Source organism: Molossus molossus, unplaced genomic scaffold (assembly GCF_014108415.1).
Source record: "Molossus molossus isolate mMolMol1 unplaced genomic scaffold, mMolMol1.p scaffold_m16_p_1, whole genome shotgun sequence".
NCBI lineage: Eukaryota > Metazoa > Chordata > Mammalia > Chiroptera > Molossidae > Molossus > Molossus molossus.
This window is the reverse complement of record NW_023425344.1, coordinates 249,901,555-249,927,376: the sequence shown is the minus strand read 5'-3', so window position 1 is coordinate 249,927,376 and position 25,822 is coordinate 249,901,555. Positions and strand designations below refer to the sequence as shown.

Below are 25,822 nucleotides of genomic sequence, written 5' to 3'. Positions count from 1 at the left end.
CTAGGCTCATCTTGTATTTTCCCTGCCCCCAGAATCTTCCATTTCTCTGAGGAGTCCTGGTTCCTTTTACTGGAGAAAGGTTTGGAGAAGCAGGTTTTGGCGCCAGGTGTGCTCATTGCTCCTGGAATGTCATCCCCTCCTGGCTGTCTCCGTGGACAGAGCCAGAGTGTGTGCTGACACCTCTCCCTCTCCCTCCACTTACATGTCCATCTGTCCATCCGTCTCTCAAATAACCATGAGTACATACTGACATCAGTAAATGACTGGGTGAATAAATAATTTGGGATGAGGGGACAGTTCTTCCTTATAGGAAAATTCCAGTTAATAAACACAGCAGATATGAAGGAACTAGAAAACCATCCTCGGAAGCACAGTGTTCATTTCTGCAGGCAAGATAGACTGATGATGCTAGTGTTTAGTAGGTGAAACTTGAAAGAGAACAAGATTTCTGCGCAGCTTCAAACGATGTCCCCCAAATGTACAATTACTGTGGTGTTTTGTGGTTTTTTTTAATCCTCGCCCGAGGACATTTTCAATATTTTGTTCAGATAGAGCCGGAGGGGGGGAGAGAGAGAGAGAGAGAGAAACATCTACGTGAAAGGGACACATCGAGTGGCTGTCACCCACACGACCCAACCAGGGCCGGGGACAAACTGCAACTGAGGTACATGCCCTTAGCGGAAACCGAACCCGGGTCTCTCTGGACCACAGGTCGACGCTCTAACCGCTGAGCCAAACTGGCCAGGGCTACTGTGGTGGTTTGAATTTATATCCACAGATTATTCAATATCCCTTCCTCTAGGAGGCGGGGCTTAATTTTCTTCCCTTTGAGTGTGGGCTGGACTTAGTGACTTGCTTCTGAGAAACAGCAAATACACAGGAAAAGATAGTGACTTTTCAGTCACTAGAAGATACCACCTTAACTAAATGACTAAAAATAACACCATCAGTAGTAAGACACACTGATGTCATGTGCTATCTGACATAGGGCTGGGAAGGGCATATTGCCACCATGGTGTTTCTTCCCAAAGACCCATAATCTCGGTTTCATTATGAGAATACATCAGACGAGCCCAGAAGAAGGGGCGTCCTACAGATACCTGCCCAGTACACCTCAGAACTGTCCAGGTGATGGAAGAGCAAAGACACTGTGGCACTGCCCCAGGGTGGAGGTGACTAAGGGGACACCCTGACCGCTCTGCAGTACCTTGATCCTGGAGGAGAAAAGGACATCCGTGGGGAAACCGGGGAATTCGAATAAAGTGTCTAGTTTAGTAACAGAGTTGTACCATGTTAGTTTTAGTTTTGATAAATGCTATGTAAGATGTTAACATTAGGGGAAGCTGGCTGAAGGGAACTTTCTGTGCTGTCCTTGTGACTCTTCTGTTAGTCTGAAATAATTTCAAACTGGAAAGTGAAAAACAGTCCAAAGAAACAAACAAAACCAGCCATCGGAGATCTGGACCGACTGGCGTGGCTCTTCCGCTTCTTCCACTGGTAAGGATTTATCTGAAGATAAATACAGAAATGTCCTCGGGTGAGGATAAAAAATACATACATTTAAAAACCCATTTCTGCTTTGCTTCTCATCATCTCGGTGGCCCTGCACAGTGTGGGTGGCGTGAGAAAGGAGAAGCGGGCACGGGAAGCCACGATGCCAGGGGACTACAGCGGTGGCTCGGAGCACCGGCCGCCCTGCCCGCCCTGGGGTCTCCTGCACCCTTCAGTAGTCCTCACTGCGGCCCAGAGGGCGACGCGTGCTGCCAGCTTTCAGGTTAGGGAGCCGTGGTCGGGAGAGTCCCCTAACCTGCCTGGTCACCCAGCTGGCAAGGAGTGTGGACCCACATCTGCATAGGCCGTTGCTTGTTGGCCGTTCACACCTCTTCTTCTGGGAAGTGTGCAAGAGTGTTTCTAAGTGTTTGAAATAATGCACCAGTGAAGTCATCTGGGCCCAGAAGTATTCCTTGTGGGGAGGGTCCAGCCCCACGATGTTTGTTACAACATCGGTGACAGTGGTAAAAAGCTGGAATCACGAAGCCGTGGCATGGGTGGTGACATCATGGCACAGCCGTGGCATGTGATGCGCCAACCACCGTGGCGCAGGCTGCTGGCTCCATGAAGACCTGATCTTCGGGGTACGTCTTTGACCACCCGTGGGAAACTGTTCCCACAGCTACAGAGCAGAAATACCTGAACCCTGTGAACCCAAGTGTGGTCGGAGCTGATGTAGAGGACAGACCTAGATCCTTCTGGAAAGGTGCACGGCCACAGCCTTCTCAGCACCTGGGACTGCCTTCCACTGCGAAACCTGTCACCATGTGGCCAGAACCACAGCAAGTGCGAGACCATCCCGTAGTTGGTCCTGCAGAGACAACAACGAACTTAAATCTACGGATATTTGGTTTACAAATAGGATTCGGTAGACGAGAGACTTATATACAAACCTCAGGATGCAGAAAAAACTGTTTTGATTCCAGAGGCCTATCACGGTGGAGGAGGCAGTCTCGGGAGTCATCTCTAAGGGTGATGGCAATACAAGGTGTTCAGTGCTGACAGAGGCCAAGCCGCAGACGGGTGACACACAGATTCGACGCTGAGACGAACTGCTGGCTTCAGCAGGGGAACACACGGGCCCCGGGGAGGCAGCAGCCCCTCTGGAGAAATGAGGATGGCAGTTGGTACCCAACACCCAGCGCCCCGGATCTCTACCAGCTGGCTCATACCTATTTGTTATTTTTAAGATGCAACTATATTTGCCCTGGCCAGCGGTTAGAGCTTCAGCCTGTGGACTAGAGAGTCCCGGGTTCGGTTCCCGCTAAGGGCAAGTACCTCGGTTGCAGTTTTTCCCTGGCTCCGGTTGGGCTCATGTGGGTGGCAGCCACTCAATGTGTCTCTCTCACATCAATGTTTCTCTCTCTCTCTTTCCTCCTCTCTCCCTCCCACTCTAACTGATTAAAAAAAAAAAGCTGAAGAAAGACTATGTGGCTTGATCAAAACAAAGAGGTCCAGGGTTTCTAAGTAAAGGGAACATCTGAAAAGAAAGTCTCAAATAGAACTATGCCAAATAATTTGGATTTTCATTATATTTTTGAAAGCTTTATAGAGATATAATTGACATATCACAAAATCCACCCATTGTACGTGAGTTATAGGAAAGTCACGCAGTTCCGGAAGACTTCCCTGTTGTTATTGGAAGATGAGGGCCTCCTGTTCGGGGTGCTCAGTAGCTGCTGTCCTGAGCTCCACTGCCCCCCGCCTGGCCCCCGCCCAGCCCTCGCCCAGCCCCCGCCCAGCATTTCCCAGACCTCCCTCTCACCAGCAACCACAGGGCCCCCCTTTCGGACCCTGTTCCCAGGCTGTGAGCTGTGACTTTTCTGGTTGTTTGTTGACTGGCACACAGGTTGCTAACATTTTAAATATCATCCTAGGTGTGAGCGAGGATATCGGGGGATGTTGATGAAAGGAAGGTCTAAAACTTTTAGTCCAAAATATCCTTCCACTCAGACTACTCAGGATCCTGTATCAGGATCCCATCTGTTGGCTAGCATGAGAGAGACCTCGCTATTCAGCCATGTTGATTTAAAACAACAGTGGACTATGGAATAAATAAACAGAGTGCTGAGCTTCACACCGTATGCTCGAGTACACTGCTGGTGGGACGGCAGACGGGCAGCCGCTGAGGGAGCTGGGGGAGTTCCTCAGAAAGTTAGAAATGGAACTGCCGTTTGACCCAGTGATCCCACTTCTGGGAATATATCCTAAGAATCCCAAAACACCAATCAGAAAGAGTGTATGCACCCTATATTCATAGCAGCATTATTTACAATAGCTAATATCTAGAAACAGCCCAAGTGCCCATCAGTAGATGAGTGGATAAAATAGCTGTGGTACATTTATCACGCAATGGAATACTACGCAGCTGTGAAAAGTAAGGATCTCTTACCTTTTGAGGCAAACATAGATAGATCTGGAAATTATTATGCTAAACGAAATTAGCCAGTCAGAGAAAGACAAGTATCACATGATCTCACTTATATGTGTAATCAAATGAACAAAATAAACTGATGAACAAAATAGGTCCAGAGACATGGAGGCATGAAACAGACTGACAAAGCTCACAGGGAAGGGGTGAGGCGGGAAGAGATTGACCAGAGAAGTTATATGAATATGTGCATAGTCCGTGGACACAGATGATATCATGGGGAAGGCCTGGTGTGGGGCGGGAGCCAGGTTGAGGGAGACAAGGGGAGGAAAATGGGGGACATCTGTAATAGTCTCAGCAATAAAAAATCATTTTTAAAAAAGTGGATAGAATGGAATTTCACCAGTTCAAAGAAAGAAGATCCCCACAATCATTTCCTCTCAGAACCTCTGAGATGAAACATCTCTGATGGAACGAGTCATCTGACAGTGTGAGCCCTGGGCCCGGCGCCGGAGGGAGGCCAGGCTCTGTCTGAGGGCCGTGCAGCCCCAAGCCCTCGGCCTCTGCTGCATGTGTTGATGGGAGTTTGGCTGTGAGCAGGGTGTCAGGCACAGCGGTCTTCTTAAAGAAAAGCCTGCAGCAGGGCACCTGCTGAGCGAACGCCTGTCAGCAGGTGACGAAGTTGAAAGGACAGCCTTCAGTAACGATGGGGAGAAAGGGCGCGTCTGTTTGTGGAAATCCAAAATGCTGATTTTTACGCGGCATTTACACTGCTCAGTTGGTTAGTTCCCATAAACTGATTAATAGGACATTTTAATAAGTCTGTCTGTGTTTATTAATAGTAAAAGAAACTACCAAGGTATGCTTTCAGGAGCTTAGAGGGGGAAAATTTGAATATATGACCAAAGCTCTAAGCACCTTGATTTTTTTTTTTTATCCTCACCCGAGGATATTTTTGCATTTATCTTCAGACAGAGCGGGAGAGGGAGGAAGAGAAAGAGAGAAACATCGACTGGTTGCCACCCACACAACCCCCACCGGTGCCAGGGACAAACTGTAACCAAGGTACATGCCCTTAGCAGGAACTGAACCCGGAACTCTTTGGTCCACGGGCCGACACTCTAACCACTGAGCAAAACCGGCCAGGGCTAAGCACCTTGATTTTTGTAAGATAATGCAGAAACGCGATATAGTGAATTTCAACTTCTATTGGGAGAAATACAACCTGATTGATTTGCTTGCAGTATTTGTGAGTTTTCCATTGTGGCCGTGGATAAAAAATAGTGACGTGATAGCCCGGATTCTGAAGTCGGCCTAAATGATAAGTCAGTTCTTTGTTTTGCCTACACAATAGCATTGAGCAAGTGAACAGTCTCCGAGAGGTACAAGCTCTGAGGCGCCTGAATCCACACCCAAACATCCTCACGTTGCACGAAGTGGTTTTGTAAGTATGTGGGCCTTTGAAAGTTATCTAAATTTGATGATAATGATTAAATCTCTTTTTAAGGAAGAAAATCAGGGAGGGTAGGCATTGGAGATATTTTCTTGGTAGCCCAGAGAGTAACACTTTTTATTTTAAGTCACATATTTATCTGGTCAGCTGTGCCCCTGATTCCTGATGCGGCAGTGCCTTCATTTAGGCGGCTCTGTCGTAAAAGCGTAAGTCACATGCTCCTGGCCTGAGGGACGTGGCTGGCGGCAGCTCCTGAGGCCTCAAGTGTGAATTACAACCCGCCGGGAAAACATGGTTCTATCTCCCTTTCCCTCCGTGCTCATCTCTGCAGTCTCCTGTAGCCTTTCTTCCTACAACTGATAGTTTCAGGGGATCTTTCATTTCTGGTCTAACTATGGGACAGTTCCCATACGGCTTACCTCCCAATCAGGAAGGCAGGGCACAGCTGGTCCCCAGGTGCTGGCAGCTGTGCCCTGCACCCCGGACCCTGAGCGAGGCTCAGCCGGGGTTCCAGGCCCTGCCTTTCCCTGGGTCGGTGAGGTGCTGATCCCTGAGAAGGTGGCCTGGCCTCTAGAGCCTGCCAGGGAGTCACAGTCCCTGCCACCTAGCATGCGGCAGATGGTCATCAAAGGATAGACCATTTTAGCTCCGTATAAACTGTCTCATTGTAGCCTCGTGGCCTCCTGGCCTGCAGTGCTCTGAGCAGTCAGTTTGAGCCACTTCTAGAGACTACAGTCTGTGTGTGATAGTCACAACTCTGCACTTTAGAAAGTGCTTCTGTCTAGAACTGCACGTGGGCCTCTTGACAGCCCTGAGAGACAGTGGGGACCCTCCCAGCCCCACTGGAGGCACCCTGAGCGTCCCGGGGGTAGGGATCCCTTTCGGGGCTATTTGAACTCAGGAGAAGCCCACGGCTCAGCCAGAGGCCTCTGTCCCCTCTGTGCAAAGCCTGCCATTGCACAGGGGTGATGGCACTCGTCTTTCAGCCTTCCCCTGGACCCTCCCCACCTTGTAATGTATCCCAGTGTCGTGGGAGTGACAAGTCCTCACTCTGGTCATTCTGCTTGGCCACCTCCCCAACCTCATCTCTCCTGCTGAGAGTTCATTTTTAATTGTCAAGACATGTCTTTAAACATGAGGGTGGGGCTGTTAGGGGTTTTGCTTAAAATAGGGTTTTACTATTATTTCAAATTAGTTTTACCTGAAAATTTTAAAATCAAAACTTGTGTTTCAGTCATACACTCAGTCTGTCTGATGTAGGAGTACTTTATGTTTAGCAGACATGTTTATAGATGAATTAAATATTTGATTATATTTTCTGGTTGAGACACCCGAAAACATTTTAAAAACCTGCTTTCTTCTTCAGTGACAGAAAATCTGGTTCTCTTGCACTAATATGTGAACTTATGGACATGAATATTTATGAACTGATACGAGGTATGTAGCATAATTTGAAAGCTAATGTAAGAACTTATTTTAAAGCTTGTAGTTCATAATACTTTGTTTGTTCTCAAGGTCGATAGTCACTGAGTGCAGTAATTATGTATAAATTCATAGGACCAATAGAAAACCACCTCGGGAGGGTTTTTCTGGCAAATGAGAAGGAGGGCCACCAGGCCGCCGCCCCCCCCCCCCCCAGTGACATGGATGAGGATGGCGCACAGGACAGTGGGGGCCAGCTCCGGCCTTCCTCCCTGGGGTCCCCACTGCGAGGGTCACTCTTCTCAGGCTCTGCTGCTGATCGACATTCGGTTCCTGCCTCAGAATAAGGCAGGGCTTCCCCCCAAAGAATCCCTCGGATGAGAGGGAATCTCCTTATATGTGGGTCCTTCCCAAGTCTCCGGAACGACAGACAGCGTGCTTTCCTTTACTCTCCCCTGAACAATGAAGCCTTCTAGGAAGGCACTGTGGCCGGGCCGACCGCCGGGCTGGCCTTGGAGCCACAGAGGTCACCTGAGGGAGATGGAGGAGAGGCAGATATTTGGCCCACATTCAACAGATGTCCCTGGGGGTGTGACTCACAGTTGTGTTAGATGTCAGGACAAATGAGCCTTGTCACTGTCACTGAGAAAGCGCCCAGGAAGTATTACATTTCACAGGTCACATCATGCTGATGGGACAAATAAAAAAAATAGACTAATATCATGTAAGTGACTACTTAGGGCTTGGAATAGAATTTTCATGACAGCATCATTGATGATTTAAAAACTGCTGTATTAGCTCAAACAATTTAGGCCACACTGCAGATGGAGCGCAATGGGAACAGGCAGGGCCCGCGGTCCCTGCAGGGAGGCACCTGCTGAGCCGGGCTGGGGAGGCGCAACTACCATCGCTTCAAGGGGGGGCGGGGAGCGCTATCGCAAAGTAATGTATTTTACATGTGATTTAAAATGTGTGTTTTAGTAAATTAAATTGAATACATGGGTATATTTTTCTACATCCATAAAAATTGACCTAAAATGTTTGGATCCAAAAACTTTTGGATCTTTTTGGGAAAATAGGAAATTCATATCTGGGACTGTATGGTATTTCTTATCATTAGAAACCTTGTGTATTTCACTCATAGGTAACCTCTCAGTCAGGTTTAATCTTGTTTTAAGTACAATTCGAACAAAGTTAGATCTGCTTTCTTGGTCTAAACCCTATTAAAAATGGAGCTCTTAGAATGGCTTCTAGAAGTCGGCACACCAGCCACAGCGGAAAGTGGCCAGTGACAGTCCCGTCGATGGGGAGGCAGAAAATACAGGCCTTGTACATGAGCCTGAAAACAACAATAAACATCGGGAGCTGTCGGGGCAAATGCTGCAAGTCTCCAGATTCTGCAGGTGGGCGCCACCCACTTCACTTAGCACCCATGGAAAGGTAGGAAAGTGAATCAGAAGTTTCTAAGAGTCCTGTTTAAAATGATTACAGTAGATCTCGTCCGGTGTGGCTCCCTGGTTGAGCGTCGACCCTGCACCAAGAGGTCCCACCCAGTTCGATTCCTGGTCAGGGCACATGCCCAGGTTGTGGACCCGATCCCCAGTGGGGGGCGTGCAGGAGGCGGCCAGTTGATGTTCTCTCATTGATGTTTCTATCTCTCCCTCTCCCTTCCCCTCTCTCTAAAAAATCAATAGAGGGAATAAAAAAAAAATGATTGCAGTAGAGAAGAGTTCATGTTCACGGAGTGAACTCACTTACCTGGGAATCTCACTTGCCCCGCGTCAGCCCAGGTACCTGGAGTGTTACCGTGGGATTACATTCCCGACACCTGCTGCCTCTGCGCAGAGGGGTGTGTCCAGCAGAGGGCGCTGGGGGCAGTGCAGCCGAGAGAAGCCGCGCTCGCGCCGCCAGGCCTTTGCAGCCATCTTTGCACCAGTGAGCCAAGAGTTTGCTTTCTTTTTTCATTCCTCGCCTGAGGACACTTTTCTACTTACTGTCAGATAGAGTGAGAGGGAGGGAGAGAGAGAGAGACAGAGAGAAACATGGATGTGATAGAGCCACATCAACTGGTTGCCTCCCGCATGACCCGACCAACTATGGCTGGGGACAAATTGCAACCGAGGTACATGCCCTTGACCGGAATCGAACCCGAGACTCATTGGTCCTCGGACCGACGTCTAACTGCTGAGCCAAACTGGCCAGGGCAAGATCTTACTTTCTACATAATCACTTCCTTGGGTTGGTAACAATTCTCTCTGTGCGAGACGTGTCTTATATTGGGATTCTGATCGCTGCTTCCCGGAGTGTGTTATTGCAAAACTCAAGGCGAGGGGATAATCTCCGGCAAATTTCTGTGTGTTTAGACCTTTGAGAAAGCTCTGTTTAGAAAGAAGTATCTGATTGCAGTGGTAGGGGAACTGTGAAATTGGAGACAGACATCTCTCGGTGTCTGTCTGCGAGGAGCCTAGGAAACAGGCGGCGCCAGCACAGGCGGGGGCGCTGACACCCTCCCACACACACGGCCCGCGGCCAGGGCGACCCAGCGTCAGAGATGCGAGAACACGGGGCAGCAGCCCGCAGGGCCGGGCTGATGTTGGGATCTGCATCCTGACGTCGGAGATGTTCAGCGGAACAAAAGGCCCGCCTCGGAGCTGAGGAGAGGTGCCAGTGGGGACAGCTGCTGGCTGGTGGGTGCGGCACGAGCCGGGCACTGCTCTTAGCGCCTTGTAGGGATGAGCTCACTTGCTCTCACTGCGGCCCTGTCGGCCACATGTTGTCATGATCCCCGTTTTAGAGACGAGGAAACTGAGGCACAGAGAGAGGTCACTGTCCCAGGTTCTGTCCCTAGGAAGTGGTAGAACTGGGATCTGAACTTAGGCTGGTTCCTGAGTGTGTGTTCTTAGCCACCCCACACACTGCCTCTTGACAGCCCTCTGTGGTTGGCACGGTTATCACCATGCCCATTTTACAGATGAGGAAGTTGAGGCTTGAAGGATTAAGTAATGAGCCAAAGTTAAGTTGCTAATAAATAGCAGAGCTAGAATGTAAAGTCAAGTGTGTCTTGGGAACCTTAACCATTACGCTGTATTGCCCTGGGCCTCCCTCTGTTCCTGGCCCTGGCTCAGTGTCTCAGCTGAATACACACTCACTCATTATTTGCTCTTGCTCTGATACTCACTCACTGAAAAGCAAATCAGTCCCTAAAGCTTTTCCTACTAGGATGAGAATTCATTTCATTTACACTACTTGTCTCTTGGACAATCAGGATGTTGCATAGCACTGTTAATGCTGAAGAAGCAGTTGATGACCTGTGAGAATGTTCCTGCAGCCTAAGTGAGCTGTCTGCTGGGACACAGGGCAGTTGCCAAGGGCCAGCAGGGGCAGACAAGCAGCAGATAAAATGCATTTTTAAATTAAATTTAATTTTTTTTCTTTATTGATTTTCAGAGAGAGGAAGGGGGAGAGAGAGAGAGATAGAAACATCGATGAGAGAGAACATTGAGTAGCCCCCTCCTGCATGTCCCCCACTGGGGACCAGGCCCACAGCCTGGGCATGTGTCCTGATCGAGAATCAAACCGGTGACCTCTTGGTGCATGGGTCAGCACTCAACCGCTGAGCCACACCAGCTGGGCATGATGCACTTTTTGAATCAGAGATTATAGTCCATTGTCGAGATAAACTATGAAAGTAAAACCATGAGGAAAAGTGAGTTGCTTGGGGTCATTTTCTCTCCCTCCATAGATATCCGATGAGGCAGAGGTGGTTGTGGCCAGAGGAGTCCAGGCTCCCCTGGAAAGAGGTAGGTTAGGCAAATCAGGAGAGGCTGTCTCATTCGCTGACATGCTATGGGCTGCTCTCCAGGGGGGACCCAGTGTGGGGTGGCTAAGAACAGACACAGCTCCCTCCCATGGAGCTCACGCTCGGGTGAGGAGAGACCCAGACAGGACTCCGCGGTGTGAGAGGGACAGCTGGTGCCACAGCCCAAGGCCACTGTGAGGTGAGAGGCCACGGTGGCCACAGCGGGGGAGGGGGTGGGCTGTAGGAAATGAGGTAGGCGGTGGTGGCTGGGTAAGGATTCAGGTCACTCGGGGTCAGTAGGGAGCTATGAGAGGGGTTTAAAGCAGGGGAAAAGTATCTTTTGATTGGTGTTTAAACTTTATTTTTTTTATCCTCACCAGAGGACATTTTTTTGCATTTATCTGCAGATAGAGCTGGAGGGAGAGAGAGGGGAAGAGAGAGAGAGAAACATTGATGTGAGAGAGACACACTGAGTGGTTGCCACCCACACAACCCCAACCAGGGCCAGGGACAGACTGCAACCGAGGTACGTGCCCTTAGCGGGAACCGAACCCGGGTCTCTCCAGTCCACAGGCCGACGCCCTAACCGCTGAGCCAAACCAGCCAGGACTTGATTGGTGTTTAAATCAATTTCTAAAACTAGGGTAGAAGACCAGGTTTGTTTTTTACTCTCTGGTGTGGACCAAAACATTTGAAAAATGCAATGAGATTAATTACGAGGACCAGGACGCTGCTGGGCCGGCGCGCGGTGCTGAGCCGCTGCCAGCTCCCACAGGCAGTGCTGACTTCCGGCGCCCCAGCCTGGGAGGCCCCGGGCCCCACCTGTTTGCGGGCAGTGTCAGCAGCCCTGTCCGGGCTCAAAGAAGAAAGGGGCCTTTGTGGGGGTCGCCCTTTTAACTGCAGACCACAGCAACAGCGTCTACTCCAGGTACTTAACCAGGAGGGTTCCATTCTGTGGACCGGGAGCTGACAGAGTTGTGGGGAGGGCCAGAGACCACACTCCAGGTTTAGCCTCCGGGAAGCAGCTTCCAAATGATGATTCCATGGGATGGGGCTGGGGGGAAGCTGCAGCCACCCCTGCCAGGGTTGGGAGCTGTCTCCGCTGTGGCGGTGCCCTCTGGTGCATGCCTTCCCCTCATCTCGGCCCATCTCTCGGGCCTGAAGATCTTTTACGAGTGGACCCACATAGCAGAACCCAAACCACATCTGGAACCCCGAGCTGAGGACTATCCTTTGGCTTTCTAGCCTGGCATGCTAGATGGTGGGCAGGTCTGTAGGGTGTGCCAATGGAGGCGGGTGGGTGGGTCTGCAGGGTGTGCCAATGGAGGCGGGTGGGTGGGTCTGCAGGGTGTGCCAATGAAGGCGGGTGGGTGGGTCTGCAGGGTGTGTCAATGGAGGCAGGTGGGTGGGTCTGCAGGGTGTGCCAATGGAGGCAGGTGGGTGGGTCTGCAGGGTGTGCCAATGGAGGCAGGTGTAGAGATGGCACTTTGCTCCCTATGCACTTTGGAGGAATTTTCGGGGCACTCCCCATCAGAGTGAGTGAGTGATGGGGTGACTGGAGACGTGGTTGCACCATCAGTAAACCTGGTCTGCTCGTTCGGGTGCATTGTGCTCACGGCCCTGGGCTCCTGCCGACTGCGGACGAGAGGCAGTGGGAGTGAGGGCGGTACGCGTCTGCCCTGACCTCACGGGGCTGCACTTGGACTACACTGCAGGCCCTGCTCCCTGTGTAACTGTCGGTTCATCGTGCCCCCCCCACGCCTTCCCCTCGTGGTGCGCCTCAGCCTGCTGCTTTATGTCGCGCACTCTGTCCGGCAGACCTGCAGCGTCCGTTTGTCTGACTCCGCGCTGCAGCGTCAGCTCTGGTCGTGGGTCCTGGCAGCTCTGTCACTGCTGTCCCATGTGCACAGCTGTCCGTCATCCACCTGGATGAGGTGTGGACATTGAGGGTCCTAGTTAGACAGTTTTCACTGCAAGAAGTCATGCCATTCAGCTGGTCACACACAGGAAGGGGTTTCCTGTCAAACCGCAGGTCTCCTGCAGGAAGCTCAGCCAGGCCCAGGCAGGGGGGCCAGGAAGCTCTGGTTGTCGAGGCCACACTGGCAGACGTGGCCCCCCAGACCCTGAGACCTCCACTGGTCACGATGGGCCTGGCTCAGAAATTCCAGGCACCAGCCAGCTTCTGGAGCATGGGCTGTTGCAAGTCCAGGGGGCTGGCCCGGTGGCTTTGGGTGTATCTTTTAGAGGCTGCGGGTGGGACCGGCATCCTGAATAAATCCGTGATGCTGGGGAATGAGCCACGGAGGGAAGACCAGCCTGGTACCACATGAGGGCAGCACAGAGGCATTTCCATGGGCAGCCCAGCCGTGTGCGGATCACCACGCAGCACGCTGGCTGTCCGCCTGACCTGTGTCAGACTAGTTCAGTCGTATGTTTCTCTCTCATCAGACCTGACCCACTGATCGGACGAGGCACTGTTTTTAATATGCCAATAAGAAGGGAAGAAAACCTTGCCGAGGCAGCTCTGACCCAGCTGCTCGTCACCGAGTCGTATGTAAACGGCAGTCGAGGGACTAGGTCTGTTCCAGGTTCCGCACTTCTGAGACGGCGATGCAGTGGCCGATGACTGCTTTCCTCACAGTCACCTCTTGTTCAGGGTGTGAGTGAGGCACCTTTCTGTCCCTGGAGATCTCTTCCAGGCCAGTGACAGCATCCTGGCATTTGCGGTGCTGGTGCTCTGGGGGGAGCCGTCTGGCTTGGCGCTGTTGAGGCAGCACAGACCCGCGAGGTAGGACGGCAGGGGGTCGAGCACGCGCCTGTGTCCCTCCTGACGCAGGTGCAGGCAGCTGTGCGGCGGAGTTCTGGCTCCGGGCTGTGAGGCCGCGATGGGACAGCGTGTGGAGAGGGTAGAGGGCCTGACAGCCGTCAGGAAGCACGGACTGCTGTGGGTACTTGACCGTCCACAGTGGAGCGGAGCTGAGGAGACAGAATTTCAAGACGTTACAGCACTTGCCTAAGACGAGCCAGCTTCGGAGAGCAGAGTGGGAGGACCCAGTCTCTGGGTGTGGCCGTGGTCGATGAGAGGGGGTGCCATCATGGCTCAGGCTCTGCGAGTCTTACCTGGAGATCTCTAACCTCGGAACTGGGCGCCAGAATGCAGGGTCCTCCTTGGCGAACGCAGACAGCAGGCATGTGCACGCGTGGTGCTGTGGGGCACAGCCTCGGGGCCATCTGGCTGTGCCAGGGTGGACGCCCACGTGCGCCGGCAAGCCCGGCCAGCGATGCCAGGCGCAGGCCTGCGGACGGGTCTCTGGTGGGAAGCGGTGTGTGATAATTCTGTCACAGCACAGGTGACACCTTTTCTCAGTGGGGACTGACAGCAAAGGCCACAGTTTATGTTTGTCACATGACTAGTGTTATATGTGACATTCTTTAGAGTCTTAATGAGAATGTTAGGTAGGCGTGAACTGGGAAGAAGGAACTTGGTCAGGATGGCTCAGACAGACAAGGACGCCTGGCTCCGTCTGCAGCTTCGCTCCTCAGGCACGGGTTCTCCTGGGGCAGCGCCCGTCCCTACCCAGGGCTGTGAACGGGTGGGGGCCATGAGGAAAGGAAGGGCGGGGCCCTGAGCAGGGCGCCTCCTCTGGGGACTGAAGGCAGCGGGAAGTGCGGGGCCCAAAAGGTCAATGGGATTTGTGCTCGCGGAGGGGTGATGTTCTCCGAATTGGCAGGTGAGAATGGTTATCTCACAGATTTAAAGCTCAATAGCTTAAACTCACACCTTTGAAATTAAAATCAAGTGGACTGAGATCTTCAGGAACAAGATAAGGATGCTGCCAGAGTACAGCAGGTCAGAGCACCGCACAGACCTGCGGGAAGGAAGGTGTGGGGAGCAGGGACACGCGGGGCAACGGCAGGGACTCAGGTCTGCTCAGGGCCCTGGCCAGCCCGAGGTGCGGGAGGGTGCTGCCTTTGGTCAGAGCCATGGGCCGGAAAGAAAGCAGCCATTGGCCTTTTGGATTAAACCACGCACTTCTGTTAGACTGATCTATCCCCCTTTGAATGGAGCCCTCCATCCAGACAGGGGACTGGGAAAACCCTGGGTTTGCAAGTGACCCCTGGTGTCCCGTCGTCAGCAGTTTGAAGGAGGACGTCCTGGAGGGAGGCCCCAGGCCCGGGCCAGGCTGTCAGACCACGCCGGTCTTGTGGCTCTCACCCGATACAGCCATCAGGAGGAGGCACGTGGGTCCTGGCGAAGGGCCAGGCGGACGTCTGAGTGGTCTCTGGTAGGCGCACTCCAGGCTTCTTATAACGGCTCCAGATTTCCTCCCAGCGGGAGTCAGGTGCTCACACATTAGTAAATAAGAACGGATCTGTGTTTGATTTCTAAAAAGGGCACAAGCACCATCGGTAACTGTATTCGGCTGTTTCCTCGATTGCACAGGGAGAAGACATCCGTTATCGGAGAAAAGAGTCATGCACTACATGCACCAGCTGTGTAGGTCCCTCGATCACATGCACAGGTACGCTCGGAGGGGGTGCGCTGGGCACGTGCCGACCTCACTAAACATGCACTGTAGACCCACCTGAATGAATAAGGTACGATTGACACTACCCTTCCTTTTATTTTGCGTGCAGAAATGGAATATTTCACAGAGATGTAAAACCAGAAAACATATTAATAAAGGTAAGGGCTTTTCTATGGAAAAACGGTACCCGAATAAAAGTAGACTGTGTCAGTGCCAGATAACTGGGTACCAGGTTTGCTATATATATATTTTTTCCTTCCCAGTTTGGAAAAATGGTTTATTTAATCAATGTCATCAATATAGTCATACATCTGGAAGAAAATAGCTTTAAGCCCCTCCTCGGACTATGTACAAAAACAAACTCCATTCAGACGGTCATCCCACACCCTCCACACGTGAAAGAGGAAGAGTCGGGACTCGAGCGGGGCTGGGTCCCCTCAGCCTCTACAGGTGGAAGGTGCACTCGGCCACGTGTGGGCTGTGCTCACCCGTGAAACCACCTCACAGTCCACTCACCGAGCAAGCCCATCACCCCGAACACGTGCCCCTCGTCCCTGCACGGAGGGACAGCTTTCTGTTGTTATAGAGTCAGTTTGCACTTTCCAGAATGTTCTATAAATGCAATTAGATAGTATGTTCTCCTTTTTGGTCTGACTGACATCTCACAGCACTTTCGAAATTGTCCCGTAGTTCTCGGGGGTTCTGTGTTTGCCCTTGTTTTTCTCTGCATTTCAGTTTGAGGTGTTTCTGTCGGCCCAGCTCCCAGCTCCCTGGCTCTTTCCTTGGCCGTGTTTGGTCTGTTGATGGGCCCAACAAAGTCATTTTTTATTTCTGTTACTTCTGTTTTAAATTTTTAGTATTTCCTTGTGATTCCCAGAGTTTTCATCTCGCTGGTGACATTTCCCTTTCGAACTTGCAGGTCGTCTGCTTTTCCCACTAGAGCCCTTCACAGATGCATCACCGTTCTTTCAGTGCTGAGGCCTGTGCCGCCCCAGCCCCTGCCGGTGCTTGCTTCGCCCTGCAGACGGCGCTCTTGCCCTCGACGCCCGGCTGTCTGTGGAGAGCCTGACGTGATGTCCTGGGGAGTGGGGTCGAGGCAGAGGCCAGCAGCGCGGGCTTTTTCCTTTTCAATCTTTATTGTGCATTACAGGTGTCCCCCTTTGTTCTCCCAGCGACCCCCCCCACCTTCCCCACACTATTGTCTGTGTCCATGGGCTGTGCAATATGCATATCAGTTCTTTGGTTTGTCTCTTCCCACCCCCAACCCCACTCCCTTCCCTGTGAAGTTTGTCAGTCTGTTCCCTACTCCCATGTCTCTGCATCTATTTTGATCGCCAGCTTATTTTGTTTATTATGTTCCACACATAAGTGAGATCATGTGATTTTTGTCTTTCTCTGATTGGCTTATTTCACTTAGCATAATACTCTCCAGGTCCCTCCATGTCGTCTCAAAGGATAAGAGATCTTTCTTTCTTACAGCTGCATAGTACTCCATTGTGTATATGTACCACAGCTTTTCTATCCACTCATCTACTGATGGACACTTGGGCTGTTTGCAGATCTTAGCGATCGTAAATAGCGCTGCTATGAACACGGGGGTGCATGTATTCTTCCTGACCGGTGCTGCAGGCTGGGCTTTCTTGATCAGCGGGCTCGGATATAGGCTGTGTTTAATGGTCGCTGCAGCCGTACGTGCCAGAAGCTGGGAAGTCGCTGGCAGCCTGTATTTTATTACCTGAACGTGAAGGGTAAAGATTATGGAGGAAATATCCTGCAGCCCGTCTCCCCGGTCTGTCTGACTTGCCCAAAGGGCCCATGGGTGTGAGCCCCCCGAGGGGCAATGGGGTGTCGGACTGTGGTGTGTAACTCATCGCAGGCTCACACTGTGACTTAGCTTTTTCCAAAGTCTGTAGACATTTGGAAATCCTTGTAAAACAGCCAGAACTGGAAACATGTTTCCCTGAACAGGGGCACCTCCAGGGGCTTAGAAATGTAAAGCCGGTAACGGGTATTTTACAAGCCGGTTTAGATGCTAGTTTTCCCATTCGTGCAGAAATAGTTGAGATATTTATGTTTCAGCAGCTCTCAGCGAGATGTCACTTGTCTGTGTTTTTCTGCCCCTGCAGCAGGACGTCCTGAAGTTAGGGGACTTCGGGTCCTGCCGGAGCGTCTACTCCAAGCAGCCGTACACGGAGTACATCTCCACCCGCTGGTACCGGGCCCCTGAGTGCCTCCTCACCGACGGCTTCTACAGCTGCAAGATGGACCTGTGGAGCGCCGGCTGCGTCTTCTACGAGATCGCCAGGTAGAGCGGCCGCGGCCTCCGTCCTCGAACCCGCGTCCGTGCTGAGTGTGCTGTGCCGCCGCGGCCGCCTCCGCCGGGCCCGCCCTCGCAGCACGGGTCTCAGCCACCCTGGTGCCAGGCCGCTTCCCACCTGACATGTCTGCTGTGACGGAGGACAGGACACTGTCACTCGCCTCTTTCCTCTCGCCCCGCCCCGGCCCTGGGCCTCTGGTGACTGGTCACCAGGTTAGGGGCCGAGGAGCAGCTTACTGCCACTGTGGGGCCCACCATGGGGCGAGTGGGGCCCCCTGCCTGGGGAGATGCAGATGTATCGAGAGGGCTTCTCTGGCCACCTGGCACCGTCCCTGTCCTCACCACCATCCCGGCCCCACCCCCTCACTTCGGGCTTCACAGGATGGGCTGGATGGGCTGGGGCTTGGGAAGGGAGGAAGGAAGTGGGGTGTCAGGTCAAGCAACCCATGCAGGGGTGGGGGGCACCCTCCCACTCACAGTGGGCCCTTAAGGATGGGGGTGGGGTGAATTCAATGTCTGGGTGACGCAGATCTGAACCAGAGAGCCCAGCATAGGCGGGGACCCAGGTCTGCTGCCACCTGCTCCTCTGACTGCTTCATACATCCAGACATGTGCACACCTTTCATTCTAGGTCATTCGTATCGATAACTAACTGTTCTCTTTGGAAAGTGAGTCGCAATTTCACTGAAGCTAAAAGTGCCAGCAGACCGCCCTTTGTCCTGTGCCGAAATGCTCTGAACCGATGGAAGGGTGGCACCGGACGGGGTGGGAAGGGCGGTCGGGGGAGGGGACCGGCCTGACCCCAGCCTCCCCTTCCAGTCTGCAGCCACTCTTCCCAGGAGCCAACGAGCTGGACCAGATCTCGAAGATCCACGACATCATGGGCACGCCCCCTGCCAAGACCCTCACCAAGTTCAGACAGTGAGTGCCGGGCTCCGCGGCCTGGGGGACTGGCCCCTCCGCCAGGGCTGCAGCAGGGACCGAGGGCGGGAGGGGGCTGCGCGTCCCCGGGCCCCCAGGGATCCCGGAGGGGTGCTGTCCCTCAACATCACAGAGGAGTTCCTTCCGCCCTGCTGGGACCTGAGTATTTACACAGCAGAGAGGCCTGTGGGTACGAGGCTCCCCGGGACCGCTCCGCGCAGGAGGGCCGGCCCACCGCCATCCCACCGGGACTTGTCAGGATGTTGAGCCCGGGAGTGGGGCTTCCAGGAGGCCGCGGGCGGAAGGGTGGGCGGCACCCAGCAGCTCCAGGGCCCAGGAAGGCAAGGAGGTGGCAACTGTTTGGGAGTCTTTCTTTTTTTAAACCTTATTCCACTCTTCTCAGCTGAAAACGGGGTTTCAGTCTCCTTGAGGAAGAGCATGTTTCTTCCATGTCTGCAGCATAACATCTCACCACCACTCTTTTTAAAACATAAGCCTTTTTAGAGCAGTTTTAGGTTCACAGCAAAGCTGAGGGGGGCCCAGAGCTGCCCAGACCGCCCGCGTGCCCGCACAGGTCCCCCCCCCGCACCAGGCGACCGCCTGCGCACATGACGAGCCTGCACTGGCCTGGCTGTCCCTGCAGGCCTCAGCTTCCCAGCGGGCCCTCTGTGGGCACATTCTGGGGTGTGGCCCTGTGCGCAGGCCCCTGTAGGTCACAGATGGTCACCCTTAGTGCAGGTCCCTGTAGTCGTGACGATGGATGGGCCACGTGCTCTAAGTAATGGCATGATCGTTTATTATCATTGGGCTTTTAATACAGGTCGAGAGCTATGAGTTTTGATTTTCCTTTTAAAAAGGGATCAGGAATACCTCTGCCGACAGCCAATCTGTCCCCGCTGTGCCTCTCCCTCCTGCATGCACTGGTGGTCTATGATCCCGACGAGAGAGTCACTGCCCACCAGGCCCTGCAGCACCCCTATTTCCAAGAACAGAGGTGGGTGCTCTGGATGACTCCGGGGGCACATGGCGGGGGCGGCGTCCATGAGCGGTTCCCTCGTCCTGAAGTGCCCTTTCCTTGCCCGTCCTCCCCAAAGGAGGCTGTCGGCGGCCGTGGCAGGCGGAGGGGGGCTGCGTTGTTAAGTGGGGAGCCTGCTCGCCCCACTGGAGACGGCGACCGCTGGAAGGTTGGGGCGCGTTGGGTGTGCCTGGCCCTGGAAGCCATGCTCTGAGGTGTGCGACTCCACACCTCTGTCCACTCCTGTGTGTGACGGTAGAGATGACCTCTGACCCTAACTCAAGGCCCAGGGCAGGAGTTCAGGCCTGTGGCTGAGACAGAAAGGTCCTCAGATGGTAGAGGCAGTGACTAGGACTCAGCAGACACCTCCGAAGACAGACACGGGGCTGCGTGGTGGGTCCTCAGGGGCGTCTGCTCGCTTCCTCCCTGCAGGGCAGCGGAGAAACAGGCTCTGGGCAGCCACAGAAAAGCCGTCTCCCTGGAGCGCCCCGTGGCACCGGAACTACTCAGGAACAAGTGGCAGATCTCCAAGGAGGGCAGCAAGCAGGTATTTGAGGGGGCGGGGAGCTGGAGCTGGGCCTGTGAGCAGGACTGCACCCCCTCGGGTGGCTGTGTCCAGCCTGAGGGGCTCCACAGGGTCCTGCTTCCTGCCCCGGAGCTAAGTCCAGGACGGGAGCTGGGTTCTTCTAGCACAGACGTCATCCTCATGCCCTCAGACCGGTCCTCCCGGGGGCGCAGAGAAGCTGGACACTGGCAGGTGACCCGGCGCGCCCCCACTGCCCGAGCCCGGTGAGCGCGGCCTCCCACAGAGCCGCACACACAGGCTCAGAAGCCACAGCCTCGCCTGCAGGCTCCACCTCTGTTCGCGCTCTGTGGGCTCGCCCGCCCGGTTTCACCCCTCCAGGCCGGGACCCCGGGCTCCATCCACTGCTGCAAGCCCCGGCCTCACCTCCCGGCCTGTCCCCAGACGTGTTCTTGTCCCCTTCCGCAGCTCAGGCCCCAAACCGCAGACTCTGCTCCCCTGGCCTGGGCCCCCGCATCTGCCCTGACTGTTGCCCCTGCTCAGCAGCCTCCCAGCTGCCTGGACATCTGTCTGATGTGTCACCCCGCAGGTCCCCACCGGGGTCTCGCCTGCCATCAGAGCCTGGCCCCGTAAGGCTACCGAGTGAGCATTTTAGGCTTTGCAGCCATGAGGTCCCTGTCACAGCTGCCCTGTGGACAACACGTGAACGAATGGCGGGCCGTGTCCCCATAGAACGGTGGACTTGGACATTTGAATGTCACAGCATGTTCACGTACCACGAAGACACTTCAGCTGTGGAAAGGGGACGGCCGTGCTAGTTCACAGCCGCACAGCGGCAGGTGGCAGCAGACTGGGCCGCCCTGGGGTCAGGCTGGAGGCAGGGCCCCGCCCCCGGCAGCCAGGACCCCACACGCACAAGCCGTTGCCTCCCGCTGTGGGGCCCCAGGGAGTGGCCACCTCACTTTGGGGTGGCCGGGACACCTGTTGTCTGGTCACAGCTCATGGTCAAGAAGTTGAGTAGGCAGGAGTGGCGCGTGGCGGAAACCCACGGTGGCTCAGCTGACCTGTGTTCTGTCTCAAGAAGCAGCTGCCGACGCAGGAGGACCGTCCCAGGAGACAGGGCCCGGCCTACCTGATGGAACTGCCCCAGCTGAAGCTGCCGGGAGTGGCCAAGCTCTCGTGCTCCAGCCCCGACCTGCCGTCCGTGCTCAGGCCCGGAGGGAGCGGGAAGGTCCCGGTGCTGAGACCTCTGAAGTGTGGGGGCACCAACCAGAAGGTAGCGCTCGCTAGCTCCCCAGCCCGCTCCTGCCGCCATCCGGGCCTCCCCTGACAGCTGTGGTTTTCTTCCCCAGACAGAGGCGCAGAAGGACATCAAGCCGAACCTGAAACAGTGCCGCCTGCCGACGCTAGACAGGAAAGGCGGGGCACACTGAGCAGCGGCGCTCACCTCGCGTCTGCAGGCTCTCAGACAGCAGGGGGCGCCCGGCCGCCGTCCAGGGGAGCGCAGCCCCGCGGCAGGGCGCTGGCCCGCAGGTGCCAGCCGGGTCCTCGCATCCCGAAAGGGCTGAACTGTACGCCCCACTCTAATACATTTGTACAACCACCTCGCGCGAGGGTTCCATTTTACTTTCGTAACCGAAGAATCTGGGTTCGTAACCGAAGAATTTGGGGCAGGACAGATTTTGTAATTTTTTATATGAATCCAAACAGAAGTTAGAATTTGTTACGTGTTATGTAGGCTTGGGTTCCCCACGGGCTCAGCGTGGGCTAGCACCTCGCCAACAGCGCTGCGGCACATGGCTGCTGCGGACATGCGGACTGTCATTAAAGAATGGCCATCACCACAGCTTTCCTCGATGCCGTTCGTGCCAGCGTGTCGCTCTTCCGTTCCTTTACTTCAGCCTTCACGAACAGGTCAGGGGCCGGTCTTGCTGAGACCTGAGGGCAGCTTGCCTTTGTTTCCCGGGGGAGCCGTGAGGAGCAAGCGCAGGCCTGCGCCGGTGCCCTTGGTGCCATGCAGGGAGCCACACGGGCACACTGACTTTCTGGTGCCCGCGTCCTGCCAGCTCGCGAGGCCCAGCGGTGCCGGGGCAGCTGGGCACAGGAGCAACCTGCCCCGGTAGAGGTGGGCACTGCAGAGTCAGGGAAGGTGTGGGCCCGGCTGCTGGGCAGAACAGAGACCCCACGGGGTCCCCTTTGGCTGCTGTAACCTAATCACTGAGTGTCCCTCCTCCAACTCATGGATCTGGGACACCCCTCCATGGGCTCTCCCCTGGCCACCACCTCCGGCCCACCTAACAGGTGGTGAAGCAGAACCAGAGTGAGGGGAGCTGGACTGTGGAAGGAGGGGCAGGCTGGAACCAGCATTTTACGGGCTCGGGGCAGACGCAGGGCCGTGACCACGGACGTAGGTGGGGCCACGTGGGGGAAGAGATGCCCCGGAAGGGCAGGTTCAAGACAACGGTGACATTCAGAGCTCGGTGCACTTGCGGAACGGCTGGACAGAGCTTCCTTTAGACCCACTGGAAAGTACGGTGGGGCCTCTGGGACAGCACTGGGCAGGAAGGGTGCTGTTCTGTCTGCAGAGGGCCCTGGGGTTCCGGGTCCTGGGGGGCTGAGACATTCACAGACAGGCAGAAGGCAGGAAACAGGAGGTGCTGGGCCCGGCGTGGGAAGGGCCAGGGAGACACGCCAGGAGGTGTGAGCAGGTGTTTGGGCCTGAAGAGGGACCTGCGGGTGGACACCCCCTGAGTCCGGTGGGGTGGGGCCGCCCGACAGCCCCAGAGGGCTCTCAGTCTGGGCACATGTACAGACAAACAGGTATTGGTGCATTTAGGAGCATCATTCTCCCCGCTAAGTGTACATTTGAAGAAGAAGTCATTGAAGTTTCCTGCACACCTTCCTGAAAGCTCTGTGGGTGCTGGCTCTCAGGAAACCCAAGCCCTTACTTGGCGACAGCTGTCGCCCCCACAGTGGGGACGGGCTGGGGGCTCCGGGGCAAGCCTGGCCTGAGAAGGACATGAGCTGTCATGTTGGTCTCTGAAATAAACCTGCTCCGAAGCACCCCGGATGCCACAGCCCAGCTCCCCAGGCCCACAGGGGCCACGTCCACCCAGCCTGCCTCCACGAGAGGCAGTGTGACCCTGGTCCACGGCAGGGCGTGAGCAGCAGTGCACAAGGGCGAGGCCACGCACCCTGGAGAGCGGCTTCTGCGGCGGGAGCTCACCCACCTGCTCTGGCGGGAAGGGCTCTGGCTCCCTGCCTGGCTGCGGCCCCAGTGGAGGCCTCCCCGCCCACCGCCTGAGCACCGGCAGGGTCTGCCCTCCCAACTGGGAGACTGGGAAGAAGGCGGCGAGGCTGGGTGAGGCCTTCTGGGCAGCGCTAGTCAGTGGCTCCCAAAGCGCTGGCACCGCCCCCACAGAACTCCAGAGGGGAGCGGCCGACGCCTCATCCTCACCGCCACCCGGCCAGACTGGCTCATCTCCACGCTTCCTGAGCGCCTGCCGAGTGCTGAGGCCTCCCGAGCTCAGCCAAAGAGGACGCCTGGGGCCCAAGGACAGAGCCCAGCTGCTTCCCAGGTGGGGCCGGGCTGCTGTGCCGGCTTAGAGCAGCGGCAGTGAGCGGACGTCTCAGTCCAGGACCTTCTCGGACTTCAGCGTGTTGGTGCTGTGACCGGCTCGGAGTAGCAAAGGCAGACCATGCTGCCCAGTGACCCGGGCTCTGCCGCCCAGACGGGAAGGGCACACCTGGCGTGGGTTCTCTGGCCAGGCCACACCGCAGTCCGCAGGCTGGCTGCAGGGGAGCAGGGCTGAGCTGGACTCCGCCCCCTGGGCTGCCCGCCCCTCTGCTGCCCTTAGACCCGTCCCTACACACGGGCGCACACTCGCCGACTCCTAACGTGGAAGACAGCTCAAGGCAGGACAGAGATGCAAACGAAATACACCGGGTTTGCTGAGAGACTTCACCTCTGTCCACAGTGCCTGAGTGAGGCTGGAGGCTGGCCTGGCTGCAGAACACTGCGTGTCTGCCGTGGTGGTGGCGGGAGGGACAGTGACAATGCGATTTGATTTTGGAAACCATCTCGGACCAGTTGGCCAGGGACCAATCTTAGGAACAAAGCCCTAAAGATAAAGATGTGTTCCTACCCAGCTGCATCTGCAGCAAACCAAGACGTGCGGCCGGCAGCAAACTGCACTCCAGCCAGAGCCGGACTGAGGGTGACAGGCAGCAGGCAGAGCTGGACTGGCCACCTCGAGCCACGTAAATCACAGCACGGTGAAAGCCGGGGGGGATCAGGGGGGCTTCACCACACTGAGCTTGGATTTGAACACGGGATTGTCCTGGAGCCGAGCCGAGTCTCACCTGTCACCTCCCACACGTAGACAGGAGGCTGCCCCGGCAGGATCCCAGGATGGAGAACTCCGGTCTTGATTTCCTGGTCTTCAGAGACACACGTGGCTTCCCAGTCGGCCTTCTGGAGCCACGTGGGTGGGTTTGCTGTGTCGCCGACGGCACCTGGAGACCAGCCTGGGACTAGGAAGCACCGAGCAGCGAGCTGCCTGAACGCGCTAACACTTCATTTCAGCACGGAGGTCGCTGTAAAGGCGTCGGACGCACATTCGGATTCATTCACTTAAGACAGTAGCGTGTCTTAGCCTTTTGCAGTCGCCTTTCTGGAAGGCTCACGCCCTGCCCAGTGCCCAGGACTGGAGTCTCTGCCAGGGGCTGGGGCTCCCCGAGGGCACCCTTCCAGCCGGCGGCCCATGTGGGACTCCACTGTGACCTCTCGAGGATGGTCGAGACCTGGGCTGATGAGCACAGTGCCACCGTCCTGTCGCTGCAGTCACATCAATGGTGACCGTCACAGGTGTGCCTGCCTCCGTTCTAGCTGAAACCACACAGACGCACCCCAGATCCAGTGTGATCCCTTTGGGAAATGTTTCTCAGACACTTCACGGTTAAAGAGTCTCATGAAATAAGTGATGTCACAGGGTCCAACTGCGTATGACATTTTAAACGTTGGTGGCTGCACACTGCCGTGATTCCAGCAGCCCGGAGTCTGGAAGCAGTGGGGGCGTGGCCTCCACGCCGACTGCGCCGGAGCTGGTTCCAACCAGGGAGAAGCGCCCCTGGTTTCACTGGCCAGTTCTCGTCACCGTGCAGTTAACAGAGCTCTCACGCTCACTGCAGAGCCCCGTGTGGCCGTGGGCTTCCAGTGACAAAGGGTGGACTCGTGGCCTTGAAGCCGAGGGAGAAAGCAACTGGCTGCACACTCGAACTGTCTCGAATCAGACCGGTGGAACCGCGGGGTGTAGAGAGAACAAAGCAACTACAAACCCAACATGTACAACAAATTTCACGAAAAATGGAGCCAACTTAACAGAAGATAAACAAAAGCTATATTCAAGATAGTTTTAATATGAATATTTTTCGTGAATTAGAACGATCACTCTTAGATGATGGCAGTTACTAGTGAAGTAACCAATAGCAGTTACAGTATTTTTACGTATGATACATAGTTGATTGCACTGGAAACAAGAGTATTAAAATAAACATTAAGAGATTTAAAAAAGGGGGTCTTTATACCTTGGAGGGCTGTTATACCCATATTTAAAGTAATTGTTTTTTAACAGCATTAAACTAAAAGTGCAACACGGGTCTGTCTCCCCGCGTGGCACTGCAGTGGGAAAGCGGCCCGTCCGTGCGTCCGGGCTGCCTTCCGACCAGCACAGCAGGGCGAAGCACTGGTTGTAACAGCTGGACTTTCTACACTAGGTATATATGTATATATTTAACATATAGATAGGAGACTTTCATTACATTGAATTTTAGAGGAAAAAGTAAGAAAATTTCATTTCTTATTTTTTACTGCAGCCCCCCCCCCCCCAAATGATTTAAAATGGAAACGACTTTGGGTGAGC

The 25,822-nt window shown here is 54.8% G+C and overlaps 1 protein-coding gene across 1 annotated transcript in view; it reads left to right on the top strand.

Moving 5' to 3' along the window:
- Nucleotides 1-21,334, top strand: part of MOK (MOK protein kinase) — a 37,015-nt gene extending 15,681 nt beyond the window's left edge. Inside the window, exons 3-12 of the mRNA XM_036278000.1 lie at nt 5,277-5,366; nt 6,742-6,812; nt 15,041-15,119; nt 15,235-15,283; nt 17,252-17,430; nt 18,262-18,363; nt 19,184-19,357; nt 19,811-19,925; nt 20,983-21,177; nt 21,254-21,334. Of these exons, the coding sequence (XP_036133893.1) occupies nt 5,277-5,366; nt 6,742-6,812; nt 15,041-15,119; nt 15,235-15,283; nt 17,252-17,430; nt 18,262-18,363; nt 19,184-19,357; nt 19,811-19,925; nt 20,983-21,177; nt 21,254-21,334 (1,135 nt within the window). The remainder of the gene's footprint in view (nt 1-5,276; nt 5,367-6,741; nt 6,813-15,040; nt 15,120-15,234; nt 15,284-17,251; nt 17,431-18,261; nt 18,364-19,183; nt 19,358-19,810; nt 19,926-20,982; nt 21,178-21,253) is intronic.
- Nucleotides 21,335-25,822: the final 4,488 nt, after the last annotated feature.